Source organism: Ooceraea biroi, chromosome 7 (assembly GCF_003672135.1).
Source record: "Ooceraea biroi isolate clonal line C1 chromosome 7, Obir_v5.4, whole genome shotgun sequence".
Taxonomy (NCBI): domain Eukaryota; kingdom Metazoa; phylum Arthropoda; class Insecta; order Hymenoptera; family Formicidae; genus Ooceraea; species Ooceraea biroi.
In genome coordinates this window covers 11,985,693-12,008,132 of record NC_039512.1, presented here as the reverse complement: position 1 = coordinate 12,008,132, position 22,440 = coordinate 11,985,693, and the positions used below count along the sequence as shown (strand labels likewise).

The window sequence follows — 22,440 nt, the reverse complement described above, 5'->3', positions numbered from 1 at the left end:
CGCCAGGAATCACCCACGGTGACCCACGGTCACTCGCGGTCCACCAACGACGGGCGTACGCGCTGGTTCTCCAGCTGTGCAACTCGCTGACAGACGCACGCTCGCAGTCCGCGAGATCATCCGAGCGATTGCTGGAGCCGTGCTTCCGAGGATCAGGAGCATCAGCAGGAGTGCCGCTTCAGCGCTGGCGGTGAACTGATAATCAGCTCCGGTAGTTTGTCAGTTCTGCTGCGACGTCGTGCAGCTGCAGTGAAGTGCAAGTTGAAGTGCCGAAGAATTGCACGCCATTGAAGCACTGGAGGAGCGGCAGCATCCAGCAGAAATAACTGAAATAAGAATACACTTTATTGGGACGGGCACGGTTGACAGTTTAGTGATTTAGAGCAATAGTTATTGTGATTTTTCGAGTGATTTGTCTGTTTCGAGGAGATCCGCGCATCGTCGTCGTCAAGAGTGACGTGCGTGCGAGAAGATCGCGTTGACGCTGCGTGTCTGCCGCGGCATGAAGAGACGCGCGAGCGGAACGATCTTCAAAACGTTGAGCAGCAAAGAGTAATGATCGGGACCTGGTAAAAACTGATCACTCGAGCGACTCACTTTCCACATTCTGAATTTATTTAAATTGTCGAGGCACTCTTGGAGAGCACGAAGAAGGCATCACAAGAGCGTGACCGGCAAGAACACGCGCGCATCAGCCGGGGGGACGCGATGCGCGGCAAATTTTTCATCTCCTTCGTCGAAGTCGCCGAATTCCGACACGGTGGTAGCAACGTAGGATCACTGACAAGGTCGACGCGTGCCGACGATAAAAACGACGATTGGGACGATCGCTCACGTGGAGATTTTCGTGGTACCAACGACCGAAGCAGCCGGACGAGTCGCAGCACGAGGTCACCGAGCCGCTAGGACACGCGAGGACGAAGAGCGCTGGTGGTACTTGCGCGCACGCGATGTCCATTCCTGACAACGAAACCGCAACGCGCGCAACTGTTGTGCCGGTCGTCGTCGATCCAGATCACCGTTCACCAGGATCCGCATCGATCAAGATCACCGTTATTCGAGAATCCCAACTCGCGATCGAGAGTTCTCTGGGTCTCAAGTTGTTTCGACTGTGAGACTTTTAAATCTTCAGCTACCGCGTCGAGCCGTTGAACGCCGCCAACACGGTGATCTCCGAATCATTGCTCGGCCATATCTGCTCCGAAACTTTTGCGTTTCCTTGCAGAGACGCACGTGGAGACGCACGTTATCGATGAGACTGTTACAGACTATAAAAAAGAAAAAGTGAAAAAGTAAGTGCGTAGAAGAAGTAGAAGAAAAGGAAGGAATTGCATGCCTGAAGACGAACGACGAGAACGGAAGTTGCAAACCTCTGTTCGGTGATTAGAACGTGAGTCGAAGGAAGGGAACATTTCACGATCGAAGGACTACATTGAACATCATCAGGATGTCGATCCGGTCTTTTTCCACTTTGCTGATCCTCACGACAGTCTTCAGCGACCTTGGCAGCACCGAAAGAATGAGCGGCCTATACGTGGACAACGGCTTCGACCAGACGGTGGTGCACCGCGTGGTCAATCAGCGTGAGAAACGCGAGGTAGAGCACGAGATATTGAACCTGCTAGGGCTTCCGGATCGTCCGCGGAACACCCACGGCAGGCCTCCTCAAGTTAAGAGATCCGCGCCGAAATTTCTGCTGGATATTTACCAGAACGCTCTCGGCGAGGACGAAGAGGAGAAATCTCCGGCGCATCATCGCAAGGCTGGAGAATTCGACCTTAGCGGGCAGGATCTGAAGGCGATTGATCAGAGCGATGTCATCATGACTTTTGCCGCACACAGTGAGTATTCACGAATTGACCTGACTCGATTGAGGAATTTACCTGGAACGTAAATATAAATATGAAATACGGACTTCTTAATTCCATGTAGAATCTATTTCTTCATTGCTGAAATTGTGTTTTGAACCGTCTGAATAATTTCTCGATGCTATACTTAATTATATTTGTTGAAACAGCTTTCTCAGTTGAAATAGCTTAAATTCCTGCTTGATTTTGAAACAAGTAAGTCCAGACATTAGACATGAAAAAATTGCAAAAGAAAATAGAATCTTTTACTAAACTTTTATTAAAATATTATAAGATCAAAACTAAATGGATCGAAGATTTTGCATCGGTTAAAAATTTTGTGCAGGATATACGTTCGCCTCCATTAAAATATTATCTTACTAGCGTTCGTTCACCTACCGTCATTTATTATTCACATCACGATAATCAAATACGAATAATTCATCCGACGTGTGGCGTACGGCACCATACGCTATCTCTGCGTCATTTCAAAGGGTATATTTGATTTGCACACTTTTGTCAGAGACTTGAACTATGGTTGTAAAAAAATATGTAGATTTCCACAAAAACATAAAAAATAGAAAGAAGTTCAAATTAGTTTCTTTCTCTCTCTCTTTTGTAAATATTAGAATTAATTTTAAGGAATTGTGACGTCCAAATATGGACATTATGGATCAATTGTGCAGAAAGAAAAACCTTCTTACCTGACGACAAAAATGTTGGATGAGACATTTAACGATCTCACATTCTCTTGCGGCAAGTATTATCCCTGACGAACTTTTTGACTTTTAAAAGCTTCTTTCGAAAACTCGATAAGACTAAAGAAGAAGAAAAATGTTCTTTCCCTTTTGGGCACGTTCCCGAAGCATGAGGTCACCAAGAACAGGCATACTTAGAGAATTCGTGAAAATCGCACTATCAGCCGACAAAGGCGAAACGATACTGCGATGCGGCCGCATTGCCGCACGTTTTCCGCAATTATCCTAGGATTCGCCGACCTGGCAAAGAATCCAGGCTGCATCGTAGCCTTTCGTTTCTTCTCGCTTCCTCTGCCTGCGAACAAAGTGGACATGTAGCGCAAGTGGACATGTGGAATTGCGCAGCGAAATCAGTTTGAAGCATCGAATGAGATATATTCCGCGCGAGGGTGAGGTAAGAGGAGAAGGAGGAGGAAGAGGGAACGTCAGATTCCACGGAAACCCGTTATTGCCTCCTCCTCCTCCTCTTCTTCCTCTCTGCTCCCCCTTCCCCCCCCCCTCGCTGTTCGTATGTCCGGTTTTCTATTTCGCTGTCGTCCTCGTCGGGAACGGTGAGAAACGTTCTAGGCTGTTCGACGCGAAATGCGGCATGCATATAAATTGATAGCCATAACTATAAATCACATTTGTCTTGTAGTCACGTGCGAGAGAACGAGAGCGCGAGATAGAGATGAAGCGACGAGCTCCGCTGACGCGGAGGAGGGACACCTCGGCGGCGGGGACAGAGAGGGATGATCGGAGAAGGAAAACGGAGAAACGGAGGAGAGAGAACGGGGACAGAAAAACAGGGACAAAAGACAATTGATTCGGATTGTGTGAATGGCCAGAATTACACACGTGCACGCACCGCGTAGATCATATATCTTCTATATATATATGTATGTATGGTCCCCCCATCCCCTACCGCATCGTGTTCTAAGGGATACCCCCCTGGGAAAGACGAGTCAATAAGTATCTCTCTTTCCCCGCGCGAAGCGTCCCACGGGCAGGTTAAAATGTCTCAACTTGGGGGCTCAGACTCGTCCCGCGTTCTCCTGCTCCTTTTTTCCGGTTCTCCCCGGTACGATCTTCCTTCTTCCTTCGCGCGGACAGCGGGACGGCCGGCCGACTGCCCGGAGGGAGACGCATGGCTACGAATTATGAAGATTAGGATCCGCTGGAACCTGGAGATGGATGGATCCGCGGCGGCATCAGATGTAACGGATCCGATCGGCAGAGAAGGGGATTGATCCGTTTTCCTCGAGTCTCCTCGGTGTGCAATAATGTCAATGCCCCTTTTGAACCTTTCACTCTTTCCTCTCATTCACTTGTGATATGTAAATGCACGCGTCAATTATCGAGTATTGTTACCACGGTTTTCAACTGCAAAAGAAACAAGTCCATGGTGTCGGTAGCGTTAATTGTTATAGGATGTATGGGGCGTAATTTTAAGATAGAAAATGAAAAGGAAAAGAAACTTGCGTGTATTTCTCGTAAAAAGAGGTTGCGATGCACATTCCGGCTTGTTTTTCCTGTATTCAGAAATTGGGATACGTGCACATGTACGTCTGTATACGTGTATATACATTCCTCTTCTCTCCTATATCGCACTTAAGACATGGCCATAATTCCTTTCATCGTCCCGGGAATTAAGAAAATGTGCGCGAGACTTATCCTACTCTCCTCCCGTGCGTGCACCTGTACAGGCATACATACCCACACATACATATATGTATATATATAGGGAGCCGCGGAGGGGGAGGCGATGGGAAGGTACAGCGCGGCGGCAGCGTAAAAAACAAAAACGCGGCTCGCCACAGAACGTTCCAGGATGGTCCCAAAAGCTATTTGGGACCACCCCGAGAGTCGAGGGGGCCCGGCAATCTGGTACCGTTGGAATGCGACCGTCAGAACGAAAAAACAAAACAAATTTTTATGTTCCCCCTTCACCCCTCTCTCCATGCCGCCCTCCGTAGGCCGCGTCCCTCCTCGGGTCCCGCCGCCCACTTCGGTGGAGGCATTAGGCATTACTTAGAGCCCCCCGAATCTGCTGCGAGGGAAGGGTAGGCTCCCTCGCTTGCGAGGGCCAGCAGTCGCTTTGGCGGTAAGAAAGAGGTCGATTTCACGCTGCGAATTGTCCACGGCTCATTTCTGAATACCTCCTTAAGAGTTCAAGTGGTCTCGGGGGTCCCAGCGGAGAAGGCCTTTCCACAGGTTCCCTCGTTTTGCGATAAAATGTTATCTCCTGTGTTTGAGTAGGGAAGGACTAATTGCCTTTCTGTCGTGAATCCAGGTTTTTCGTCGAACGGTACGGCTTCGACCGTACTCTGACTCATAAGTTTTGAAGTTTTTGAGCCGGTGTCGATAATCCGGACTAAGTAACCGTTGACGCAACCATCCCTTTGAAACTCTGCATTATTAGAATTCCGAAGACGATGGGAAGACAATTTTTCAAGATAGAGTCGGGGGTTAAGGACAAAGAATTTGCGCTTTTCGAGATTCCGACGAGATTGTCTTGCAAAGATTTGAAAGGGAGATTCCGAAGAGATTACCTGTAGCGTTCATGAGCGATTGATACTTCATTTATCTGATCGCTTTCATCTCTGAAACGCAGCATTGCTGTAACAACATAATGAAAAATAGTTTTCAATTTAAAGTATGATTCGGCAACTTTTAAAGGTCCCACAATTTCAATAAAGTTTAGAACTTTGAAGTCAGACGTAGATGTAACGCACCTTGTTACGTGATTACTGTTGTTAGCGGCCGTTCCGTATGGTTTCCGAGCTGATCGCAGACTTGTAATTTAAAACAGATCATCACGTTCCCGGGGTGAGACACGAACGTGGGAAGAGACTTTGGTTCGACGTGTCCGAGGTACCACCTGAAGAACATATAATCGGCGCGGAGCTTAGGCTGTACCACAACACGGACGTCAGGAACTGGAGAAATCGTGGATCCTACACGATCACGGCGTACCGGGTGCTGAAGACCGAGAACGGGTAAGAGGAATCACATTTTCGTACTCTTTTAGGATAAACGCAGGATAAATTTAGGATAAATTGAGAAGTCATTAGATCGTTCAATGTTGGGACCGCAAGCTATCTCCTCAAGAAACTTAAAAGGGAGAGTTTAGAGAACATTTTAACGCTACGATGATAGTAATAGGACCGGAACACGCGAAAAATGGTACTCGTTGTCTGTCCGCTTTTGTGCCAAGGACGTCTGGGTTGGACCAATTTCATGTTCCTCCGGGCATCCTTCGCGGTTTTTGACATCGTCATCGTACCCCTAATTAGGAGGTCCTTAATCCTTCGCCGAAGGAGTCTCAGGTATTTGTTCTACCTGCAGGAGCAGTACTTCAAGTACCCGCCGGGGATCCTCTTTAATCTTCGATTTCTCTGTCCTGTATCTCTCTGATTCAGATATTCAGGAATGCCTCGAGAGAAAAAAAGAGAAGATGGAAGAGTTTTCACTTCTTTTCATCCGAGTATCATCAACGTAGTTTTATGGAGTTAATTTATATGTTGATTCTTATCGCTATGATGTTACATAATGGATTACGCGCATTGATTATCTCAATAGAGATGATGTTATAGACGCTATTAAGATCTTAAATGTCTAATAGTGTAATTTCATAAATCAAAACATAGCTTTGAGGAAAAAATTACGCATAGATAGCAGTGTAAAGGCGCGGATAATCGGCGGACAATCGGGAGTACCGTGATGCGGATGTAACTGATGGCCACAGGGCCACTGGCGAACGCTGGTCCCGTCCCGATGGGGACTGAATCGTAAAAAGGAAAGCGTGGTGAGTTAATCCGTCAGGGCAAACGGCTCCTCTACGCCGGCGGTAAACGGCGACAGCCTGTCTAGAGACGCTCTATCTCTAATGGACGCGCCGCGCCGTCACAAGCCGTGAGTCACGAGACGTACCGCCGCTGTTAATGGCCGTCGTAACTGTGCCTAATGCTTTTAAGTGTTTCTTACAATAATTTGAAGATGATTCGCCCGCTTTTTCAGATCCCTGCTGCTTCCCAAAGCCCCCGTGTTGTATTCCGCAATATCTGCATTCACGGAAATGTATAATAGTCTTCTAAGTCGCATATCTAGAGTCAATTCCTAACTGATGATTTTCTGAATTTGGATTAAAACATTTTTGCCAAAATTTTGGACACTCAACATCATTTTTAAAAGTGATACGTTCTTTTTTAAGGTCCAGTATCCAGTTTTCGCGTGTCCAGTTGATGTCCAGTTTAATAACAGGATAAATAATTTGATAATAAATCATCGGAGATTTGACGTTGCTTGTCTTGTAAAAATTTAGCACAATCGCGGTAATCCGGTATTAAAAAGAACAAAAATAAATGACCTGTTTTGCCAAGCTACTTCAGTAGCTTGTAGGCATTCGAAGACTCAAAATCCTTTTGTTTCGCGGCTTCGGTGCGTTCCAGTACGTTCAGCTCTCCTCAGTCTTTTGATTTACTATGGGAGGCTGTGAAGTGACAGACGGCGACGCGCCTCGGCCTCGTCCCTGCGCGTTCCTCTGCCCCAGTGAGACTTTTGGCACCGCGACCTGAGCCTGACCGATATATAGACCCGACAGGAAACGCTATTCCGTAAATTGAGGTAAATTAGCTGTGGAGACAGCCTAACAGGCTCTCTTCGTGCTCCTCGTCTCTTCTGCCTACGCAGTTGCCCGCTCGGTTTGCGTCTCTTCCTCCTGTCCCTCTCGCTCGAATCTTTCGGCTCTTTCCATCAAAGTCGGACTATGCGTGACGTCTCCTCCACCTCCTCTTTTTCTCCTCCTGCCTCTTCGTCGCGAGACAAGCTGGCGACTCGCCGCTTTCGTAATAAGAGAGCTCTTCGCGGTACATCATTATGAACATGAATACGGAATTCTAATGATAAACGTTGATAAATGCTCCTGAAATGAGAAAAGTTACGTTTCAAATTGAAATGGCGAGATTAACCAATTAATTTGTCAGTGAAACTTGAAACACTTGTTTGTGAAAAACTTGTATAACAGGTAATTGCCATTGTTAATTCTCTTTATTGATTTAGAAAAAAAACATTGCGCTTGCTACGTATCTTGTTAGACTAGCATTTTCAAGTTTCAGTTACTCGCAAAATATGTTTAATACATATTATTTATATATTGAAATTATTAGTTAAAAATTGCACACGTATGGACCAGTATTATATTGTTTCAAAGATTTACAAATAAATATATCGACAATCATGTTGAATTAATTAATCAATTTAATACCTGATTTTAATAAAATCTTCCTTTTCATAGTCGAAAAAGAAGGTGAATGCTGAATTAAAATCTGCATTCCTAGATCAGTTTTATTCAAACATCATCAGGAAGTCGCCGGGGCTCGACCTTACACGACACGTGGATCTCATAGTCGAGTTATGATAACCGATCCGCGGAAAAACGATAAAAACTGGTCGGTTAGATGCTGCGAAGAACGTTTGTGCTCAATGGACAATGATCGGCGTGTTTCCTCGCTGAGATCTTATTGACGCGAGGCACGCGCGCGGCTTCGCGATTAATTAGAAATTATAATCCGAAGAATCACGACAAAGCATTCGTGCAGAGATATGTCATGCTGAAGATACAATATTAGTCTTCTGTTGTACATGTGTGGAATACACGTGGCTTCTCATTTAGTATCGATTGATACTAACTGCGAATATCTATCACTGCAGGAGTAAAATGTATTATAATTAATTAAGATTTAATTAACTTAATATTTCAACATAAAAATATGTCTCGTGACTATATATAAAGATCATAATTCATAAATGCATTTTTAACTTAACCAATTGATTTTCTGCGTGTATAAATATTTATATTCATAGAAGCGCTCAGCTTTTCAAACTCGTTTAGTTTTATTTTAGTGGCACAATCAGTCCTTGTTGAATATGAAGTCGCTTCTTCTTTAAACCAAATATCGTGGCAGTTTATTAATTCTCAGTAACTTTTGCAACATTATATATCAAATATTCAAGTATAATATATCATATCTAGGAAAATCCTGCAGCAACCATCTGTAAATTTAAATAAATTTACACAATTTTAAAAAATTAGTTAATTTTATATTGTTTATTGTAAATTTATCTAGAAGAAATATTATACAATTGTTTTATTTTACCTTTAGGACGCGTGAATTACAATACATTGATGCCATAAACGCTACGACTGGCAAGGAGGGTTGGCTGACATTAAACGTCAGCGAGGCACTTGAACACTGGGTGAACAATCCCGATGGGAATCGAGGATTGTATCTGTCTGTACATCCTGCTGATCGTTCAGGTAAGCAACTTACTTATCCAAGTTCTCTCTTTGCTTTTTATTGTCGTTTCAAGGAAAGCTATGAAATGCTTACCAAGGTTTAAAAACAACTTTTTCCTCAATCATAATAAACAGTACCAGATGAGTATTCCTTAGGAAAAGATAATAAAAGATTCCACTTAATAATTAAAAAAAAAGATCACTTATACTATCGCAGTTCGAATTGAAAATCTTATTCTCTCTCATTAACTGCGTTTCCGTTTCTCAGGCTGGCTTCTTAGTGTGCTAAATATAGAGCGGCTTCCGGCTTGATATAAACGCGTACGATGTTTATCGAGATTGAGTCACGTGCAAGGCGCGAAGGGATTGAAACCTTAATCCTTAGTTATCCGGAAGTGTGCCTTTCATGTCTATTCTCAAACGTGAAGAATGTAATAAGTGAAATACGGTGGTTGATCGATCATCAGTCATCGATGCCATTCCTCAGGCATTAAAATTAGGGAGCAGTGTATCGCATACGTGATTTCTTAAGTTGTTTAATTTCGATTTAAAGAAATAAAAACCTCTACTTCACGAGCTTCTATTTCTTTGCACCGAAGAAAAGTATGATACTCTTGCATTGCTTATATGCTTCACTAGCTGTGTGCGTACGTGCATTCCCTCGACGTTACACCTGTTCTGCGCTCTCACTGTCGTGCCTTCGTGTTTAAATGTCTTTCACGTGTGCGTGACACGAAAGATCAGCGGCGACTCGACGGTGCCTCTCCTGAATCTCGAATCTCTTCCTGGTTTTCCTGCGATTCACAGGATCATGGAGCGTACGCTCGATCCACTCGTGCTGATGCTACCTCACATCTTATCCTCGTGGATCCTTGACGCCACGTTTCCTTATATGTACATTTCCTTATGTAAGCTCCCTTAATCGTGTTCACGACTCTCGTGCTCGCATAGCTCTGTTAGCATTCGGGATACATCGTCTACGATGGCGTCGCCTTGTCTTCCTACGCTAATGAGATATACTCGCGAGATACGCTCACGTTGGATGCGAGAGGACGGGCAATCCCGAGCAGGCGGATAGAATGAGAGAAGGAAGGAGGGAAAGAGAGAGATAAAAAAAGAGATGGAAGGGAAGAGATTAGGCTTGATTCTCGGCCGTGGATCCCCGGTGGATCGTTGCCAGGGAAGATCGATAAGCCAGCTACACCTGTTTACTGGATTATCGAGATGAGAAGCATGATAGATTCGGTAATACAAACGCGGCCGTTGCTGATCACATGAATACTGATTATTTGGATGTAACACGAAAGTGAAACACTGATGACTGATAATATTGTATTCAGTAGAAATTATAGATTGTTATTTGAACATTTTTGCCGTGGCAAAATTTGTGAGAAAATAACGCTTAAAATTAATTCAGAAACCAAATTTTATGTGAATTCCATATGCTTGCGACAAGAAGCCTTTAATCTCTTTTCTTATTTCTTCTCACAAAACACATTAATATAGACCGATCGTGAAATTTTAGAATATATATTAAATAAAAATTATAATAATAGGATAATAAAATGTGATAAATAATGTTACATACATCTAATGGCTATGAAAAATCAAATAAATATAAATAAATATTAATTATAATAAAAATAATAAATCAAATAAATATAATTAATATAAATATAATACGTGCGTGTCCATGTATCTCTGTTTGTACATGTACGCGTGGTTTGTTGTTTGCCGCGCCTAGATTATTTCATTACATGCTTCTCTTTCTCTCATCGGACTTCCTTCCTCTTTCCTCTCGCCTCGCTCTTCGGAACGAGCAACCGGTTTACCTTTGATCGTTCAATATAAAACGCAAGATCGGAGAGTCACATGCCTCTCACGAATCTTTACGTGTGATTCCTATCTCTCTCTTTCTCTCTCCTGCCGAGCGCGCGTTTCACCTGCAAGGAGAGAGAGAGAATCCCAAGGATACATCGCAGCTGTATCTAAATATAAGCTAATCCAATTTAATTATATTAATCAATAATTTCTCTTTAATGACTCTACACCGCTCTCTGTCTTTTTTAAAAATCTCGACGGAATTAAAACTTCACACTGCTAATTCATTCTCGCCACGAAAATCAACAGTTCATTGGATAAAATAAAGTTTACATTTTCATACTAAGCTATCAAATGTTACGCAAGATCTCAATCTTCAAGTGCGAATTTATTTAAACAAATTCCGAATTAATAAAGAAAGAGGAATGTTCCAAGGACGTAGATCGATGAAACTTATGGATCAATTCCGCCAATTCCTTCAATCCGACGCGAATAAATCGGTAGCATCGTGTATGCGCTTTGGAGAACCACACTTACGCTCCTTCATGCGACAAAATGCTAGGAACAGAGGCGGGCAGGTAGATTTAACGATCATTCGTCGCTGACCAGTTGTTCTGATCTATAACTGCCCTTCTATTCTGGAATGTATGTGTGCCGGCCGAATGAATGGGAAGGATGACAAAATTACTTGACACAGAACTTGAATACGCGGCCGACACGCGCACGATCGTGCCTCTCCGTCCGTGCCGCGAGAATTCCGCCGTGCCGTGCCGTGCGCCCGTCGTGCATTCCTTGACAGCGCGCAAAGTACAACAACTGCGGCGGCAGGTGTCCGCCGCAATCACGGCAAATGCGCATTCCTGCCGGTCAATTTACTAGCTTTCTCGGACTCGCGCGGAGTGCACCGTGCACTCGGCACCCGTGGTGGATACCCGTGTGAGTGCTTGGATCATTTGCATGCGATCATTCGCTGAGCAACGAAGCCCCGGCACCAGAATTGTCGGCGTTTACATTCTTGATCCCTCGCTGGGCGATATCTAAACAAATCGGAAAAACTGTTTTAACACGTGTCTTTTTTTTTAGTTTTATTTTTACCGGGATATATAAAAGGGGAGGAAGCATGCAATTCAGATTGAACATAAATAATTTTCTAATGTATAATGCGACTATACTTTTTACAAAATAGGTGAAGAGATGACGTGTATGTACATGCACCTGTTTGGTAATCGATCTACGACGTCCGAGCAAAAATTTCAAGAGATTGCCAGATGCCCGCGTTTCTGGAATTTTCCAGGAGTAATTAAAACGAAGTGAGACCGAACCGCGCGCTGGCAAGTGAATGTCTAAGATAAGCCAGCTGACTTTGCGCCGAGATTCTTAGTGTTCTTGAGCGTTCAATATTCATGAAGGTTGACTATTAATAATCCCGAGGCGCAGGCCATTCTAATAAACACGCACAAATCCAATACATTCTACTTACGAAGAAGATGCGAAATATATGATTAACAGTCTCCTGTTTTCGTGTCGTGATGTCTCGAGTGCGTTAAGAATAGCGATGCCTCGATAGGATAATAGAGTCGATGAAGTTCCACAGGCTTCCTTCGCTTTTTTACGTATTATCTTTGCTCTCTTCTTTCATGCATGTCTCTTTAAGTATTATTACTCGATTTGTATGTACCATTTTTATTATAATATTTTTGCACTCTTGTGTATAATCATCTCAATGTTTTTATTATTATATTATTTAAACATGTATTCAACAGAGAGAGAGAAAGTATAAACTAACTGCTAGGATTGCATTATTATTTTATTAATACTACTATTATTATTATCTAGAAATCGGTTAATACCTTGACACGATCACTCTTTCATTAATACATTTTGTGTGCAGTGCACGAGGTGAGACCAGAGGACGTCGGGATTGTAGGATTCCGCGGTGATGCCGATAAGCAACCCTTCATGGTGGGCTATTTCAAGAGCTCGGGCAAAAGGGAATCCAAAGTTCGACAGAAACGCGACGCTAGAAGAAAGAAGAAGAGTGAGTCCACCAACTGGGATCACCGAAATAATCCTTACACTGGTAAGTCCACGTATAGATCTTATGCGGACCCAATGTTATCAATTCAGTAATAACAATATCTTATCAGACTAATTTTCCATATATATTTCACCATATATATCTCACCAATCAACAAATAAAAGTTTGAAAATTGTAAAATGTATTGAAAAATCCAGGAGAGATTTGACAAAAGAACACTTTTTGCAGATTCTGCTATGCAGTATCACTCGAGAACCTGCAAGATCCAAACGTTATACGTTAGCTTTCGCGATTTGCAATGGCAGGTAAGTCATTGGTCGGCACACCTTGAGACTTCCGGTCCTTCGCGCTGCAGCCATATCATGACCTCAGCAGCAAAAGAAATTGTGCGAATATTTTCCTTGAATAATGTATAAAAATTAATTATCCTTCGATATGGCCGTCGCGCAGGACCGGAAATCACAGATCACTCCGCCCCGCGTTATTCCTGATTTCTCACGATCCGCATTGATGCCGCAGGATTGGATTATTGCGCCAGATGGCTACGACGCGTATTACTGCAGCGGGGAATGCAATTTCCCACTGAACGCTCACATGAACGCGACCAACCATGCAATAGTCCAAACGCTGGTGCATCTGGTGAGCCCGGGTAAAGTGCCCAAGCCTTGCTGTGCGCCCACCAAGCTCTCCGCGATCTCCGTGCTGTACTTCCTGGACGAGAGCAACGTCATCCTCAAGAAATACAAAAACATGGTTGTCAAGAGCTGCGGCTGTCATTAAACTGCGCGCATAGCCGAGAGAAGAATGAAGAAATAATCCTCGTCGATCGTCAAACCAAACAATAATTGAGCGACGTTCTCTTCGTTATCTTGGGGATTTCGTTCTCGCCGGATATTTCGGCTCTTCAGGATCTAAAGATGAAAACGTTCAATTATTTAGAGAAGTTAGAAGCAGCGCAAGGAAGTGTTGAAGGAAACACGTTACCTCTGACCTTACGTAATATATAACTGTAAAGATTGATGGACGTTATACACTGAACGATATCATCTTCGTTTACCACTTCGAGGCGAGACTAGTATGCGAAACGTGAATTGCATCATTCCGCACATAGACTTGTCCTAGCTCTATTGTTGTGTTAATTATTCTATAGGCATAATTTTATTTCAATAATATATAAAGAATTATTTTTAAGAAGAATTGACGTACGGATGATCGAGTAAATCAGACAAAAAATTATCGAAGTACGAAAAACGACGCGAATAGTTATTCAAGTAAGAAAATTTTGCATACTTTCGAACTAATAATAAAGTTTAAGTTCTTCAAGGTACTTCGTAAAGAAGAACGCGTTTAGAAATATAAATTGTGCGTCCATTTGCGTGTGTATTCAAATATATCGTATTAATAACGAGCAACGGTCCTGGAGTTTAAAAGTATTTTACGATTAAGATAACGATTACGACGTGTAAATTATCAATTATCAAAATTTCGATTTAACGAGAAGAAGTTGTCTAATAATTCGCTTTAACTCGTGGTCAAGAATGATACTTTCTCGATTGAGAATACGACATTTACCAAATAGTTTTTTTTAAATATTTATAGCGTAAATTGTGCGCGCGTAGATTAAACCGTGGCGTAGCTGTTTTAAGGATTACGCTCGTTTGTATTAGTCACGTAAGCATGTATAAAGGTAAATAATTACATGTTCACCCTGAATCATAAGTTTTATATCGTCATTGTAAATATATTCTTATTTGTATATACTTTCTACAGGATATTCTATGCATAAAGATGAATAAACTAAGAGTGTCTATTGTCAAGAGTAGTCTTTTCATTAACTTTAGTATTTTTTTAACGATTGATCACTCTGCTGCACAAAATTGCGGAATTCTACAAAAGTGAAGCTTACAAATTTCGAAATTTTTTAATAAACTAAGAGTAAAATTTAATGAATTTACAAAGCATTTCTAGAATGCGGTAAAAAACACGCTTATTGGCACAAATAACAATATAAGTCTTGTCGATATTTTATTTTTAAATCTTCCTTATAAAATTTTTATAAAATTGCTGCTTACAAAATCGTTTCTGATTCGTTTTATTCTTATTACATTCGCATTCAAAATTTTAATTAACTATTACATATAAAAATAATAAAACTTTGCTTCTCTCTTACAACGTTTATAAAAGTGTTTGTAAAAACATCTGCTTCTGCAAGAGTTTACAAAACGTTTTAAAAATGTAAGAACATTTCTATAATTACCTTAAACTACTTGTCTTAAAATAAATGAGCAATTTGTTCACAAATCTCACTAGTTATTTGTAATATTACCATCACAAATATTACTGTTGAATCAAGTTTTGAAGCGATATCCGTGTTTACCTGGGATCTCCTTAATATAAGAGTGTGTATAAATAACGATTGCGTTCAGTCGTGTGGTGAAAAATCAGCAAACAAATGACTGGAACCAATTAAATCGCGATTATCTGTTGCATTCTTTATATAACATTTTGATATAAAAATAATAAATATTAAAAAAAAACATGTAAAAATCCGCGGAATGAAATCTGAGACGCAACCAAGCCGTGATTTGTCGTCGACTGCTGATTTCTGCTCTTCCTGCCCCAGACCCGAATTACACGCTTCGTACTGTTAAATACTTTTAGAATAGGTAACTTATACTTCGTCCTATTGTATTCTTACGGCTACGGTTGTCAAAACATTAAAACACGAATGTTAGTAACTTACATCACACTCTGATCAATGATCAGTAAATTCTCTTTGTTCGTTGGCGTTCGCTAAGTAACATACAATATATGATATATATTATATGATATATATATGATATATTATACATATAATACACATTATAGTTTATATAATGTACATTATAGTTGAGATAATATATATTATATATAACAATATAATGCTATGGCAACATCACACGTACCTTGCGTATCATACAAATATACATTGCAGAAACTTAAGATATTATTCGCTAGTAGAGACTCGTAAGTTTTCCTCAACCCTTCAGTGATTCTAATCATATCTAATCACAACCCCTTTAATTCACATGCAATTGTCACAAACGCAGTCATCGCACAGTCGGCATGAAGCCTACTTAACACCTATTTTAAGAGTAACTCTATGTCGAACGTTTCTTCTGCGCGTCATTGGCAAGTAGCACAAGTTGTATATAACTATATCCTTCTCGCAGATTAATCAATCTGCAAAAGTACAAGATTGTGTTTAAAGATTATCCTGCAATAGTAAACGATCACATCGAAATGGCATTCTGAACACAAATTAACGATAGCTCAAATCTCAGAATTGATAAGACCGACATTCTCAGCAGTTCCTGGAATGTTTAAATAAAGAGAAAGAGAGACAAGAAAAATAAAATAATCGAAGTTTTTTGCATTTAGTAAAGAGTACAAACGTAGAAGCGTTCCATAAAAACGTTTGGAAGATGTATAATTATTTAAACTGTTCTTGTTGCTAAAAATTAAAAGGATAAATCCGATTTACGTATATTCGAGTTTACCTATCTCGCTCCTGCTGCTCTATGTATAGTCTGTCGCCTCTTTTCATATGCATAATTATGCTCGTATAACAGGACACCTCCGCCGCTACGTTCGAGGTAGTAGTAGCGCACTTAACCAGCTGCTGTGGCTTCGACAAGCCCTCAGAGCTCAATAATATCCAATAAGAGTGTTTCTTCAATTCCCCAAAATAGAAAATCTGCGATACAAAGTTTCGTAAGCAAGTGATTATTAAATAACTGTAATACTATTTAATTATTACTTAGTAAAATGTTCTCTACCTGTGCGGAGATCGAGTATAAACCGTTCGTGGTAATTTCGATTGCCATTCTCTTCTCCACCAAATGAAACTTTGCGAGATCATACTGGCTGTATTCATCGCCTTTTTTAATCCACGGCCCAATTAGAGCTAGAAATAATGTTTTATGGTTAATAACAAGAGACATTACACAACTTACAACTCGCAACTCAACTAATGTGTCGCGTTATGTGCAAATGTTTTATTAAATCTAACAAATTTGGTGTACATTAAAGTGATTGTGTGATTTGTGTTATACTATTTTTATTATTAAATACCTGAATTTGTAATGCACTGTTCTGGTACTGCGCCAATAAACGTGGCTACCAGTGGAGCTAAGAGAGTGAACAAAATTATTAATATACACTAAATTAGAAATACATTATACAGAAGTCTGACTAAGAATTTAACGGATCAAAGCATGAAATTAATTGACTGGATTCAATCGATCGTTGATCGATTGTTTGGTTGTGTTTTGTAAATCAACAAGCAAGTAATCTAAAAGAGCATAAGTTCATGCTAAGAAAGAAACCAGAGATATACCCAATCGCCTGCGACTGCGGTTGGGCCTCCTTCTGTTCTTTCGCCGTTTTTTACCTCTTCCTTCGTCCCTTCGAAATCTCCTCCCTCGCGATTCTCTCGCCAAAGACAACTCGTTATCACCATCAATCGCCGCGTCTCTAGCCATGCGATTTTGCATCTCACAGGTCGTGTTGCAGAGTACACCTTGTTTCGCAGGATCGACAATGGAATCATTCTCGAATGTCATCGGTGACGTCGTGATACCATTTAAAATAGTGCTATCATTTGTCTTGGACGTGTTATTCTCATGATCCACCGATCGATCCAAAACGGACCGAGATGCCTCCTGATTGGAATAAAAGTTTGAAGTTAACGTGGTGAGGTCATCGACGAAAACGCGATCATCCGTGTTGGATTCGGATTCGGAATTCACCATCTCCTTTTCCATTAAATCGGAGAACTCACGAATGAGGGGGTTGATTGACCCAATGAGATCATAATGCGCTAATCGACGTAGACGAGAGCGATTTTGTTGAGAGTCGTATTTGTATCTGACGGACATTATCTAAGATGTAAAAGAAAAATTATGCTAAATATTAAATCTTCGCGTAGAATTGACGTCTTTTTAATTTTTCCTTTGAACTTAAAGGAAAAATTAGACTGAGAAATAAGTGTTATTTGCAGATAAGCATCATCGGAAGAGCACTCAATTTCTTTCAGAAACGAAGCATCAGAAAGCAATTAGAGATCACCACCACTATTGTTATGAGACATTATGTATGCGCTTCCGATTTCAAGAGATTAGATTAGATTCAACAGAGAAAATGTAATTAAATTCTTTTCAGAACTATTTCAGTTTCAACTGCTGTGTGAAATTACAAGGAATTGCGCGCACGTGATATTCGCGGCACACATTCGTATGCGCATTCCGCGCGATAAAAGGAGCGGATGATTAACTCTCGAAGTTCAAAACATGGCTCACATCATTGCAATTTCACGCTTGCTCAGAGTCGTTATGTTTCAGGCGCGTTCCAGTTACACGAGGCAAACATGTTTAGGTGGAACGGTGATATGGGAAGACAAAGGGATGGGAAATTCAAGACCTTCGGGTGTGAAAGATCGACTTCTCACGGCTGTAATTCCGCCGATTTGTCTCACCTGCGCTTTTAAGGCGTGTACGTCTTGGCTCAGGAGTTTTATCTGTACCATCAACACGATAAAGAATAGGAGGATAGCCAGTATCGAGACGGCGAAAAAGATATAGGCCTTTCGGAATTTGCTAAGAAGCTTCGATTTCCTCTTGTTCCAAATGTTGAGATTCATTATAAAGCGATTCGAGGGGGATGCATCGTCGTTTTGCACTGTCGGGGCGTTTTCTTCGACATCTTTTGTTGACGAAGACATCTCAGTCTTTTCCTCGGGATCTCTAACTTCGTTCAATGTTAAGCTCCTTGATTAATGTACCATTGATGAATAAATGTCCGATTACTCAGAGGTACTGGTCTTTTACATCAACGCTTGCCTGAAATACATTTGCGGTTTTCAAAGTTACACGTAAGCCAGTAATCGTAAACTATTAGTAACAATAATGCAATTAGCTAATTCTTTATTAATATTTAATTTAATTAATATATTAGATAATGTACTAAATATTTACAACTTTAGTTTTTATATATATGAATAGTGATTATAGTAATTTTGGGGAAATATAAATCCCGAAATCATATGGTTGCTAAAAGTTCAAGTATCTTAATGATAATATCTTTCAGTTTCACATTGAAAACACAAAGAGCGATTAAATCATACTCGAATTCTGTTCGATGTCTCTACTGTTTGTTTTGCTGAAATCTGTTGATATTATCGAATCTAATTTTTTCAACTAGACTAACTGAAAATAGACAGTTGAGTAAAAATATTAATAACGCTTTATACGATATAAATATAGATTTCTGATCTATCGTATCTGTATCGTATCTATATCGTGTACAGTCATTAATATAAAAATATTTTTAAATGAAACTGCGAGATAACGCGAGATAACAACTGTAAATACCAAAACGTGAGATTCAAAATGTTGCAATTACGTATAAACAGAATGTCTCGGAAATCATTGCGCAATATTTTAGTATAATACAATTAATGTGAAATCACTGACGCAATAGCAATTAAAATTGACCATCGGATCTCATACATGTATATATTTTCATACACACATATGATACTACGCATACATACATACCGATACCTCATTTATATCAATTTTCACAGTTTCAGCCGATATCAATTTTCATCGCTCGTATGATTTCATATTTCGGTTTGTTTCGCATAGATGCGCAGAAGAAGAAAAAGCGAGGAAAAGAGAGAAAAGATTCAGACAATTTGGATTAACTTCATTTGGAGATTAAATCACACAATAAATTGTATAATATGAAAATTATAATAAATGGGAAAGAGAGTATGCTTTCTAAGAGTCTTTGAGACAATTTAATAATGGAAATGCACAAGGTAATTAATTAATGTGATTGACTGCGTCAATCAACAATACACTTCTCTCCGTTAAAAAATTGTCCATACAGAATTGGATTTATTTCTAAATATACTAGAAATAATGACTGGAAGACCTACAAATTTATGTATTTCTGATTAAATTGAAAATTATAGTAAACTTCGTAATTTTAGCGATTTATACATTCTTTGCATTTGTATGTTTATTGATATAAATTTTATCAAATTTTAATATATTTTAAAATAAAAAGACACGTTTAATGTAAAAGCGTAAAACTTGCTTTTCTTTCAATATAGAGAATGCACTATTACTTAATAATTAATATTTTATTATCTATTTATTAAATATGTGTGTCGTTTTAAATCTATTAATGAATTTTATTTCCACATTTTCTGTTGTAATGTTGTAATAAGAAAATATTTGCTTTTGAAATAAAACGCTTTAAAGTTTAAGAGAAAACAAGATGATATTGCGCCAAAGAGCTAACACATGATAAATTCTTTCGAAGAATTTTAATTTGATAATTTAATCTTATCTAAAAATTAATTTCGTTTTGATATTATTTAATTTATATTTCATTTTTAATTTAATTTGAAAGAATTTCAAAGAAACTTGTTACAAAAGCTTCTAAACATTAAACTCCAGAAAGCGAATAGATAACAATTACATTTTAAATATTATTAAAAATTTTTTGTTAAAACAGATATTGGCCCTCAAATTTTAATTTAGATTTTTATTGTTGTTTAAAATTTTAACTCGTGTACATAACGTGAAAAATATGATATACACATGAAAAATTGGCTGGAAAATTGTTTAGAGGCAATGCTCCTACAAATGCCTCGAAATACAATTTACTCAAAGAATTGGTCAAAGAATGTGCAGGTCAAAACGAAAAAAGAAAATGCGAAGGACATTCCATCTGTTCGACTATTAGTGGTCAGGTATATTGCTATTTATTCGGTTAGTCAAAAAGTGTAGTTCGATTTTCTAATACGAGCAACAATGTGATAATGCAGTCTAATCATAGATAATAAAGCCTATATAAAGAACTTCATAGAGAACAATAATGATTATTCGGTTAATAAATAATTTATTTCTGAATGCGATAAAGCAAAATTTGATGCAAAAATCAACCAACTTTTTGACAGTATATATATATATTTAAAGTTACAATCGCATACAACAGTACGTGCGATCTAGTTTACAATGCGCGAATTACGAATCTTTCCTCTCTACGTGATCGCTTCGCCTTGGGATTCGCATCGATAAACGATACAAAGACGTGTTTGTATACTCGGAAACAGGACAGGTAGCTAGATAAGTCGGACACGAAAGCACGAAAGGCTCTCTTCTTCGCAAATTTACTAGACGGTTTTAGACAACGACGCTGTCGCACATTTCCCGCCAATTTTTGCCATCTACAAACATCTCTCTTCTTTTTTATATTTAATGATGAATTCGAAAAAATATAGATACATATATCTCTCGTTTATGATTTGTTTCATGAAATCTGTCAATGAAAAAAGAAGAAATTTGCAAGAATAATTGTTAGAATAATTGTCATGTACTATAAAGTATTCCGAAACCACGTGCGTGTTTTACGTCTTGATACCGTACAATATCGCGAATGTAATGAAATTTAAAGAGAAAATAGATGATAATATTATGATCCAATTTTGTTTACTTCACTACCTCATTTAGTTACGATCTTAGATCTTTCGTTAGCTTCAATTACCAACTCAAGTTCCTCCGAACTATCAAGTATTAATTATCAGCGATTTATGTTTTTCTCATGAAAACACCGGCTGCATACTTCAAATACTCAAAAACCTGAAGGCGAAAACTACTTCATTAGATTCTCATTGATTTCTTCGCGAAAGCGAGGCGCTTGAAGGGTCCAGTCCGTTACTTTCAAAGCAACAGTAGCCGGTGCAAATTTTGAGGATTAGAAAAGCTGAAGCTCTCGAGAAGCGATCTCGTGTAACGCGATCGTGTTCGGTGGGATCGGATCAATCAGCGGGGACCAACGCGGGAGGCGCGTGCACCTACCTTAATGACGTTCCCACCTTTCGTTCGCGGATGAATGAACGACACGCGGTAGATCATCGATCGCAGTTACCACTTCACGCAGAACAGACCCGCCCGAATGGGACGCGCGTCTGGATCTTTTGTTTACTTGTCCCCCGCAATCTTAAGCCGCGCGACGGCAACGCCGCGCCACGGTCGGAGATGCACCTCGGCAGCGGTTACCAGCGGTACTAGCTTAACTTCACGCGGCGAGATATCACTGGATATCACGACCACGGAAACGTGTCATTGATAGAGGCCGGTTGTCAGCTGCGGAGTGCAGGCTGCAGCTGCTTTTTTCAATGGCACGAAGCAAAGCATTGAGGCATGTTTCAGCAGAGCTGAAAGTATATTCGTATCCGCGCTTGCGCATTTTAATAACATGTGTATACAGAGCGAGTATATTTTCTGTATGTCAGGATGACAGTGATAGAAAGTGAAGATCTCACTCTCAGTCTATTTTATAGCAAGTATTGCAAGACAGAGAAAGAAAGGTTAGAATCTAATCCACCATCTGTTTTAATTGACAACGCGACGACGATGTATTCTGGTAGATTCTAACCTTTCCTTGTGTGTGTATTATATATAATATATAGTTTACACACACACATATACACCATATAAAATTATGTATATTAAATACTAAAAATTATTGAAATAATTATTTTTTCTCTTAAATAGTCGATACTCATAATATGCAATATAAATATAAATATTTGACTCATATGACGTATGTGTGCATATAAAATAAATTTAACATAATACTCCA

The 22,440-nt window shown here is 39.9% G+C and overlaps 2 protein-coding genes across 5 annotated transcripts; one reads left to right on the top strand and one right to left on the bottom strand.

The window, feature by feature from the left end:
- Window positions 1-11: 11 nt before the first annotated feature.
- LOC105279801 (protein 60A) lies at window positions 12-14,556 on the top strand. The gene is made up of 6 exons (XM_011339835.3): window positions 12-1,841; window positions 5,397-5,583; window positions 8,749-8,903; window positions 12,595-12,783; window positions 12,970-13,046; window positions 13,261-14,556. Exons 1-6 carry the CDS (start codon window positions 1,448-1,450, stop codon window positions 13,519-13,521), a joined length of 1,263 nt encoding a protein of 420 aa, XP_011338137.1. The 5' UTR covers window positions 12-1,447; the 3' UTR covers window positions 13,522-14,556.
- On the bottom strand, window positions 14,462-21,788 carry LOC105279800. Of its 4 annotated transcripts, none has more exons than XM_011339830.3 (7): window positions 21,654-21,788; window positions 18,257-18,620; window positions 17,120-17,663; window positions 16,855-16,911; window positions 16,560-16,687; window positions 16,281-16,477; window positions 14,462-15,963 (listed from the first exon to the last, which is right to left on the bottom strand). In XM_011339830.3, exons 2-7 carry the CDS (start codon window positions 18,500-18,502, stop codon window positions 15,882-15,884), a joined length of 1,254 nt encoding a protein of 417 aa, XP_011338132.1. In that variant the 5' UTR covers window positions 18,503-18,620; window positions 21,654-21,788; the 3' UTR covers window positions 14,462-15,881. The 4 variants fall into 4 exon arrangements, with proteins under 4 accessions (XP_011338132.1, XP_011338134.1, XP_011338135.1 ...); XM_011339832.3 differs by having other exon boundaries at window positions 17,174-17,663; window positions 21,654-21,787; XM_011339833.3 differs by having other exon boundaries at window positions 17,120-17,444; window positions 21,654-21,787.
- Window positions 21,789-22,440: the final 652 nt, after the last annotated feature.

Coding starts and splice junctions, on each gene's coding strand:
- LOC105279800 (XM_011339830.3), bottom strand. CDS start 18,502: ATGTCTTCGTCAACAAAAGATGTCGAAGAAAACGCCCCGACAGTGCAA. Junction 16,688..16,854: donor ACAGTGCATTACAAATTCAG/GTATTTAATAAT, acceptor CATTATTTCTAG/CTCTAATTGGGCCGTGGATT. Junction 15,964..16,280: donor GAGCAGCAGGAGCGAGATAG/GTAAACTCGAAT, acceptor GTACTTTTGCAG/ATTGATTAATCTGCGAGAAG.
- LOC105279801 (XM_011339835.3), top strand. CDS start 1,448: ATGTCGATCCGGTCTTTTTCCACTTTGCTGATCCTCACGACAGTCTTC. Junction 8,904..12,594: donor ACATCCTGCTGATCGTTCAG/GTAAGCAACTTA, acceptor TTTTGTGTGCAG/TGCACGAGGTGAGACCAGAG. Junction 13,047..13,260: donor TTCGCGATTTGCAATGGCAG/GTAAGTCATTGG, acceptor TTGATGCCGCAG/GATTGGATTATTGCGCCAGA.